Below are 9,079 nucleotides of genomic sequence, written 5' to 3'. Positions count from 1 at the left end.
GTGAACCTCAAATCACCTCTGATATGTCTGAATATCTGATGTCAATATTAGAGAAAGCTAAAATACCAATTTGCTATTTGACACGGTATTTTTAGTGTTGTTTTAAGACACGCTTTGATTACTATTTGGTGGGGGCAGCACTGTTAACCAAAACTAAAGGATGGACTGTTAACACAGTGATTATGGTTTTAAAAACAGGTCAGTAGAATGAAAACAATGTCTTTGGTTTTGTGTGTCTGAGTAGTCAGTAAGCTGACACCAGTAGTTCTTATATAGGTCAGCAGCTTCTTTGTTACCAAGGAAGTCATTTCAGGAAGTGAAAATGATGGTTGAAGCAACTCAGCTAAAATGATTGTTTTAGCTGTATTTCCTTGTCTTATATTGTAAATGCCTTTGGGTGTATACTGTTGGCAAGGATAAGACAAGACACAACATCACTTTTGGTTCTGGATAGACGCATAGTGGCTGATGGGAGCTAAAATTGTCAAAGAATACCTACATTATCTCAATGACCTACAGGCAGTGGCAGTTCTAGACCAATTTGACTGGGGGGGCCAGGCTGGGGCCAGTTATTTTCTGAGAGGGGCACAATAAATGCAGGACGAAAAAGACAAAGACAGTATGAAGTAATTGCGCATAAGAAAACAATGCAATACAGTTATTGGTACACATATTTATTTCAGATACTTATAGTTACAGTTTTTATGCTCTAATGGGTCCGCCTATTCCGTCAGCCAAGAAATTGTTTAATCATAAACTTTTCATTTTCAGAAGGGGGCCGCAGGGGGCTCCAAAGTCAGTGTTACGGGGGCACTGCCCCCCCCCCTAGAACCACCCCTGCCTACAGGTGATATGCTATCAAGTTGAGCTGGGTTGCTGTTGTCTAAATGTGGTGGCATTTTCATATTGTGTTCAAGAGTTTAAAAGTTAACAATTTGAACCAAGAAATGTAGGCCAAAAATATGTTCCTCTACAAATCCAAGTTTAGTGGCTTTGAGCTGAAGTGCAAAGAGCTTTTCATACAAATTAAATAAAAAATGATAGCCGAGCTATGGTTGGAGTGCCAAAAACGTCTTTGCCCTTACCCAAACTGATCCACCAAGGTTCATTTAATTATTTAACAAGTTTGTTTTTTAACAAACAAATAACACTGCACATTTTCCTAACCTGAGACTGTCTTGATCCATAAATGAAGTATGTAGCTTGTATGTTTAGCCATAGAAGTCACCAATTTAAGACCTAATAAAAAAAACAGCAAAAAACAGAATTATTTTATAGTTTGCTCCTGGCCCATGTACGAGCCATGTTCACAGTGTTATGCATTCAGATACTGATAAAACATTCACAGATGGTTGTTCGGGCCTGCAGATATATTTTTCTTGCCAAGTAAATTAGATAGCAAACACATTCCTAACATGGCTGAATAACTTGTTACAGCAGAACCAAAGCCCATTCTCCATGTCTCCTCAAAACCATTTCAACCTATCATTTATTTTCATTTGAGTCTTTATGTGTACAAAAAAAAAAGCACCCACTGTAGTTTCACCTCAGTTTACACGTTGATTCATTGGAAAAGTATTTAACATGCTCTCTTAAAAAGATACCAAAAGCTAGGTGACCCTGCACTAATCGTTGAACCAGCACATTCGATCCTTTTATAGGATCTACATTATCTGCCAAATAAGAAATCCCTTTATTCTTACTTGCTATCAAACTTGAGATCACCAAACTTGACTATTTTTCCACCCTCAGTCACCACCTCCTTCTGCTCCCATGTTTCAACCTCCCCGTTTTTCATCTCAAAGCGCTGCATCACCACCCTTCCTGTTGTGGGCAGGTTGCTGGGCAGGTTATCTGCAGCACCTTGGAAAAACTTCCCTTTCATGAGGTCTTCGGTGCGCTCAGTTCTGCCTGTCGGGACCAGACCCTGGTTTTTGTTCTTGTCCTCCGTCCTATAAGGGGAAGGAGGAAGGGGCATTGCTGCTCGAGGAGGCGGAGCTTTGCACTCTGGTTTCGGTGAGCGCTCCCATATCATTGGCGATTTCTCCCTGTTGTGTGGATCTCTGTTAAACTGTGTTTGAGCCTTGTTCATTGGCGATAGGTCTCTGTTCATTGGCTGTTGGTGTCTGTTCATTGGGTTTGGGTCTCTGTTCATTGGCGATAGGTCTCTGTTAATTGGCAATGGATTTCTGTTCATGGGAGTTGGGTCTCTGTTCATTGGTGATAGGCCTCTGTTCATTGGCTGTTGGTGTCTGTTCATTGGGTTTGGGTCTCTCTTCATTGGCGATAGGTCTCTGTTCATTGGCAATGGATTTCTGTTCATGGGGGTTCGGTCTCTGTCCATTGGTGATAGGCCTCTGTTCATTGGCTGTTGGTGTCTGTTCATGGGGGTTGGGTCTCTGTTCATTGGCGATAGGTCTCTGTTCATTGGCTGTTGGTGTCTGTTCATTGGGTTTGGGTCTCTGTTCATTGGCGATAGGTCTCTGTTCACTGGAGATGGATCTCTGTTCATTGGAGATGCACCTCTGTGACCAGGTGCGGGAGAAATTTTTTCGACACTGATGTGAGGTGTTGCTGGCTTAAGGTAATCTTTTTGAACGGGGTTAATGCCTGGACCTCCGACCCTTTTTATCTCACTCATGACCCCACCCATGGAGGCTCTCAGAGTAGGGTCGGGATTCACCATCCTACACACAACATGGCAGTAAGGCTGATCCTTCAGGATATCGTTGATCTTAGCTGGACAGACGCTGGGCGTGTACAGCCGGACCCGGGCACAGAGCTCGGCGATGATTTTACCCATGGCCCACACGTCTGAGCGCTGGTCCCTCTGACTGCCCCTCTGCAGAACCTCAGGGGCAGAGTACGCCTCATTACCCCCTTCTATGGCAGAGTTTTGACCATACCGGAAGAACTTAGCCAATCCCAGGTCGATGATGACCGCTCTGTTTGTGTCATGCTCCACCTGAAGGACACATGAACTTTATTGAATTTATATTCTTACAAAATTAAAAAACAATTCACAGAGATTTAAAAGCGGATAGACGTGCAATAAGGCCGTCATTCGGTTTCAGCTACTGCCCAGTGATTACAAGTATCATGGGATAGTCTACAGCCATACTACCAGCTCCACCAGTTTAGCTTGTTAGCATGGTATTCTTTTTTAGTGAGCATTTAAAACTAAGTCCATCTGAGGCTGCCGGTATTTAGTCATATTAAACAAATTAAATATTAGACCTAATGATGTAGCTGGATGAAAGGTTAAGGGCTCACCAAAGTTATCCTGAGGGTTTTTTAAAAGTGTGTATTAAATCTCATGTCAGTAGTTGGTAAGACGTTTTATTAAAATCTGGAAATGTAAACTTCGTCGTGGCGCAAGAGGAAATATCAGACATTGAGCAAAAATCATTAGGATTAGTTAATTAAGCTCCATTGATATCTCTAATAAAATGTAATGTCATCTTATAGTTACATATTCAGGCAGGACTATATGTCCCCTGTAAATCTCTGGGTTTTTTTGCATGCTGACAGTCTGCACAGGCCTCCACTCACCATGATGTTTTCAGGCTTGAGGTCTTGATGGACAATATCTTTGGAGTGAAGGTGGTACAGCCCTTCACACATGCCGGTGATGATAGTTCCTTTGATAGAGGGAGTCAACTGCAAGAGACAGACATTTTAGATCAACTTTAACCAGACTGGCATCAAGTATGAGCCACATTAGAGTCAAATCAACTTTTCTCATATTAGGTTACACCATTTTCCTTCAGGGCTCAATGAAACTGCTGTTCTGAAGAATTGCGAAGCTATTGTTTGTTGACATGATAACTTTACCTGTATTTTAGACTGTGATGCTTTAAAGATGGTGATCTCCAAGTCTTCTCCAAAGATAAACTCTAAAGGAATAATCCATTTTCCGTCTTTGAGATTTATTTTCCCCAGTAGCTTCACAATATTTGGATGATTTGCCTTCCTGCAGATCAGTGGTGGCAATTCATGGAGAGACAGAGAAAAAGACAAATAAGATCAAATTAAGAATCAACTAGATACTTACTGGGTACCCGTATAGAGGGTAATTGTGTTTAAGAGAGACCTAGAAGTAAAAGACTGGTTCACCCTTGCCACATATTTTGTTGGAAGATAATCTACTTTTGTCTTTTTTGGTATTGGATAAGAGTTGAGTCTAAAGAATTGCAACTTATTGCATTATAAGGTATACACTTACATTATATTTGTGTTTATTTCTCTTTCTCTTTTTATATCCTGCTTGGCTTTCTTTTGAGTCTGCAAACATAACTAAATCACGTGTACTTACTTGTACACTTCACTCTCTCTCTCCAGGTCGTACTGTCTGATGAGGTGTTGCGGGACTTTCTTTATAGCAGCCCAGGTATCGTTGTACTTCTGCTTGTAGACCTTCCCAAAACAGCCTTCCGCGATTGTTCCGGTGGAGTACGCCATCTAGTTGATAGGAGGTAGATTGTGAGGGCATTTTGACAATAAATATGCTCAACCTCAAAACATTTAATTACAGAGGACTAAACAGCAGAAAATACGATACTATACGATATTACTTTATTAAAAGGCTCCTCCACACTTATTGGCAGTTTGGTTTAGAACATGTTCAACATATTGGTATGAAGATGTTTTAGATGCTGTTCTATAGACTGTTTGTGAGCGCTGTTCCTGTTGGCCAATGAAGGTTTTCTTTGCATACTTGCTATGTGTTCGTTGTTGTGACTACAAGAACAGATCAAATAACAGCAAGGGTTAAGATTATGTTATCTTGACAAGCAAACAGACGACTCATGATAAATTGAATTCCAATCCGCGTTGTATATCAGGTACATTTTTAAGGTTATTAAGAGAGATACCGAACTAAATCAAAACAGTCTACAATAAAAAAGGACTGAGTTTTCTCCTAAAATGTTAGAGCCTACTTTTGGTTAATGTTGCCATTTTACACTACTTAATCTTGATTCTTAAGATAATTTCTTTGAAGATAAATCTTGAATTACAAATATAAAAGTATTCAATTCAATATTAGATTTGTATCCAAGTGAAAGAAGACTCAATCGCAATGAATTTATAACACTACTGGTAGTTCTCATCCAGGCATCTTTCAGCGTGAATGGACCTGTCAAAAGTCAGGCAAAGACATTTGATCAAATGTTCAGTGAGGGAGTGTCAATGTTGTTTAGTTAGACTGTGTGCTTGGATTTGGATCAAAACCACTTTTTATCGCCACACATGTACCCAGCACAGTACACACATTTAAGTGTAGCCTCTGCATTTAACCCATCAGTTCAGTAGGAGTTAAAATCGCCTAACCAATGTTTCAGTGGTTCTCAACTGGTCAGGCCTCGGGACCCACTTTTTCCTTTGTCAATAAATCGCGACCCAACATTTTTTAACCACTCAAATCTATTCAACAAAAAATCGTGCTGTAATATACGCTTTTCCACATACATTATGAATTAAAGTGAAGTACAGTGTCAGTGCATATATCCCTTATATCCCTTCACATAACTAAAGAATGCTTTTAAATAAGGTTTAATGAGATGATGGAATCAAAGATGAACTGTCATAAAAAGGCACACATGCTGAAAACCCAACCCCAGAAGGGGGGTCTGGGGGGATTCTACCCCAGGAGATTTTTAGAAATACTAACATATAAACTACGCATTCTGGTACACTCTGAGAAGAAAATAAATACTATTACTACCTGACATATTAATAATATTTTATGCCATTGTTTGTTTTTCACTTTTTTCCGACAGCTTGCTGCTCCTCACAGAGAGAAGAGCAAAGAGGAGATAGTCGGTGTGAATTACTTTGTGGGTAGATAGCTCCCATTGTTCTGCGACCTGTCAATCATCAAACCGGGGATCATATTTCATTATGTGTTTATTTGTATCTGAAGTTGTACCCATGGATAAAGAGTAGTTCTACATCAAAGTTATTCTCCGTCGGGACTTCCGGCAACAATCTTGATTCTGATTGGCCAGAAGACTCGAAAAAACATCAGCAAAGATGTTTTATTGAGAAGATGATCACTACGTGACAGAAGTTTTCAAATCCGTTTATGGTTTCCGGTACTTCCAGTCCAACGCCGACTGCATGCACAGCGTTAGAAAATCGGGTCTTCAAAATAAAAGTTTGACCATTTTCCCAAAAAAAAAAAATATATATAGGCTATATTCCCCCCCCCCCCCCCCTTCATTCACACATCTGCGACCCACTCAAAACGGGTCCGCGACACACTTTTGGGTCGCGATCCACCAGTTGAGAACCACTGGTTTAGATCACTTAACACAACTAAGCCTTGTCTGATCTAAACATACATGTTTATCTTTTTTAAGACAGAAGAGGGGCCTCCAGTGAAAAGACTTAAAAGCAACTTAAGTCCTTGATCATTTTGCAAAGACCCACGGTTATGTGTTAGCCTACATAACAGGAAGATACAAAAAAGCTGACAAACTGGTTAGTCCACAAGAAAGTTTATATTTGTATTATCCCGGACACAGTGTTTGCTCATACATGTGTCATACATATGTTCCTAGCTAAAAGCTTTAGAATTAATACTCATACTTTAGTGACTGACGTCTCACAGACGGAGGGAGTAGGCCTACTGCGACTAGTGAACTAGTACATTCTGTTATGTTTCGTAACATCTTATATCTGGTAGTTGAGGTTCTCTGGTCTGACTCGTTTACCCCGGAAAGGGTAACAAAGACCAAAGAGGTTATTACTAAATGTAACGAAGTTGTTAAAAATCGACCTTTACATATGTTACAGAAAGCCGTTAAGGTGCTTACCTTTCTACTGAAGAGGGAATCCTTCCTGCTGTGGAGTGAAAGCAGCTGTGTCAGGTCTGAACAAGAGGGAACAGGGTTGCTTCCTTTTGTAGGCCTACCTGTTTTTCCACACCTCCTTGGATCTGAGTCATGGCCTTCCAGGAAATGATAGTCATCTATTCCTGAATAATAGCTCAGAGATGGTATGAGATATGAATAGTGTACAACCAATGAGAATACAATTATTTTTCATAAACAAAAGGACATGTGACTGCGTGGATGATGCTGCATGTACAAAGCCACGATAAAGGGGAATTTTCAAACTGATCACCTGGTGGAAGCAACACCGATTAATTAAATATAGTAGATTTACAGTATAGTGCCTAAACTGTACGTGAGAGGTGTGGACAGATTATGAAATGATGGGCCTATAAGGACACAGAGGATGGGTCAGATTACTTATATCTAATTTAACTCACTAATGTTCTCACGCAATAAATAAATGTAATCTAATGTGAGCACTTTATCATTTAAAATATTGCAATTAATAGGCCTACTTGAAAATAATTAGGGATGCTCCGATCGATCGGCCGCCGATCGATATCAGCCGATACTCACTCTCTCTACCGATCGATCGGTGCTCTCTTAAAATGCCGATCGCGAGAGCCGATTGCATGACGTCAAATGTGTGAAGCAGAAATCCTGCAGCTCCACCCGCTGTGACGGACCGGTGGGCGGAGCAAAACACACACTTAGTTAGACCTAACACACGTAGCTATTTTATCTACCTCTGGAACAAGCTAAACTAGTTAGGCCTATACATATATTTATTCTTCACTGTCGGGTCACTCATTACTGGATCAGTGAGCTGCATGAGATACTGACAGGCTGTCAGGAGAGAGAGAGCAAGGGGGAGAGAGGAAAAGAGAGCGCTTCCGCTCATTTCTCCCGTGTTATTATCCAAAGTTAATGTCAACTTGAATAATGTACTTCATTTGAATGTAATAATTATGTTGGTTGTTGTTTGTGGAAGCGCCAGTGAATGAGCCCCATTAACTGAGTACATCACTTCAAATGGAAGCCCCGCCCACTCGATCGGATCGGTGATCGGTATCGGCGATACTGATTCCGGCGATCGGCCCCAAAATTGGCGATCAGAGCATCCCTAAAAAGAATGGACGCAGCCACAAAACTTTGAGCACCACAAATATTATATTTTCAGTTTTTATATAAAACATTATTTTCAAGGCAAATCAAATTCATGTTGCATTTCAACAGATATTCAAATCAAATCCCCATTAGAGAAACAGGATAACATATAATAACTAGTGCTGGGGGGAAACGATTATTTTGAAAACGATTAATCGGGCGATTATTTGATCGATTAGTCGACTAATCGAACGATTATTTTTCTGTTGTTCAATTCATAAAAAACGTAATGTAAAAAAAACGTAATGTAAAATATTTTTTTTCACGATACTGTGTCTCAGGGATCTTAATATTTAAGAACCTATTAATGTGTTATACCAGATTAACAGAAATAATCTCAGCTAACTGACGATACAAACCATGTTTACCAAAACAAAACACAAGTCTCATAAGAAGCATCTAAATGACCCCTGAGCGAAAAATGCTAACGGACATTGGCACAGAACTCAAGATAAAAGTACCCTTATTACTTATCGTAGCTGCACATACAATATATCCGATTAAAGCTGAGACTCCACAGATTATGTAGGTACATAGTATCATCACTGAGTGATCCGGACTCGCGACAGGGGAAGCAAATACAGTCATCACAACACGTACCTTCACAGAGCTTCTAGGGAGATCGTCTCACCGCCGTAGCTGTCAATCTGATCAAAAGACGTGTTCAATGGCATTCAAATGAGAAAAAACGCGGCTGAATCGGTTAATCCATAGGTTTTTAACGTCTATGTATAAAACAATTATTGAATTTATAATCCATAATTCCATTTTAAATCGGAGAGCAAATGCTAGCTGCTAATGGTTGCCACCACAGCTAGCTGCTGCTTCCGGTCAAGCAGCAGTCTCAGTGAGATATAAATATCTTTGCGTTTTGGACTAACTTTAAAATATTCACATGCTTTTGAAGACCTAGGGCGAGATGTTTTCGTTTGAGGGCTTCGTGCGCAATCCTGTGAGGAGGAGTTGGTAGCCGTTTCAGTCTCCATTGTGTTAGAAGTGCGATTGCGAACTGCTTGTTGCTTTGGGTGACCCACGTGTGTGTGGCGTCATACAGTCTATGGTGGCGACGCGTC

At 40.4% G+C, this 9,079-nt stretch overlaps 1 protein-coding gene across 2 annotated transcripts; it reads right to left on the bottom strand.

Annotated features, from left to right (window-relative positions):
* Nucleotides 1-658: 658 nt before the first annotated feature.
* On the bottom strand, nt 659-7,436 carry zmp:0000000881 (probable serine/threonine-protein kinase DDB_G0268078). 2 transcript variants are annotated; one of them, XM_034201132.1, is made up of 6 exons: nt 6,917-7,436; nt 6,819-6,846; nt 4,316-4,461; nt 3,835-3,973; nt 3,553-3,660; nt 659-2,965 (listed from the first exon to the last, which is right to left on the bottom strand). In XM_034201132.1, the coding sequence occupies exons 3-6, from the start codon at nt 4,459-4,461 to the stop codon at nt 1,700-1,702; spliced, it is 1,659 nt and encodes a 552-aa protein (XP_034057023.1). In that variant the 5' UTR covers nt 6,819-6,846; nt 6,917-7,436; the 3' UTR covers nt 659-1,699. The 2 variants fall into 2 exon arrangements, with proteins under 2 accessions (XP_034057023.1, XP_034057022.1); XM_034201131.1 differs by having other exon boundaries at nt 6,819-7,435.
* Nucleotides 7,437-9,079: the final 1,643 nt, after the last annotated feature.

Source organism: Gymnodraco acuticeps, unplaced genomic scaffold (genome assembly GCF_902827175.1).
Source record: "Gymnodraco acuticeps unplaced genomic scaffold, fGymAcu1.1, whole genome shotgun sequence".
Lineage (NCBI taxonomy): Eukaryota > Metazoa > Chordata > Actinopteri > Perciformes > Bathydraconidae > Gymnodraco > Gymnodraco acuticeps.
Note: the sequence above shows the minus strand (reverse complement) of the source record. Positions and strands in the feature narration are given on the sequence as shown.

Bases quoted from the DNA above. Each gene is read 5' to 3' on its own strand.
- zmp:0000000881 (XM_034201132.1), bottom strand. From the start codon at position 4,461: ATGGCGTACTCCACCGGAACAATCGCGGAAGGCTGTTTTGGGAAGGTC. The intron at 3,661-3,834 runs GTAAAGTTATCA...TGTCTCTTGCAG, and splicing joins CATCACAGTCTAAAATACAG to TTGACTCCCTCTATCAAAGG. The intron at 2,966-3,552 runs GTGAGTGGAGGC...TGTGTCCTTCAG, and splicing joins TCAAGCCTGAAAACATCATG to GTGGAGCATGACACAAACAG.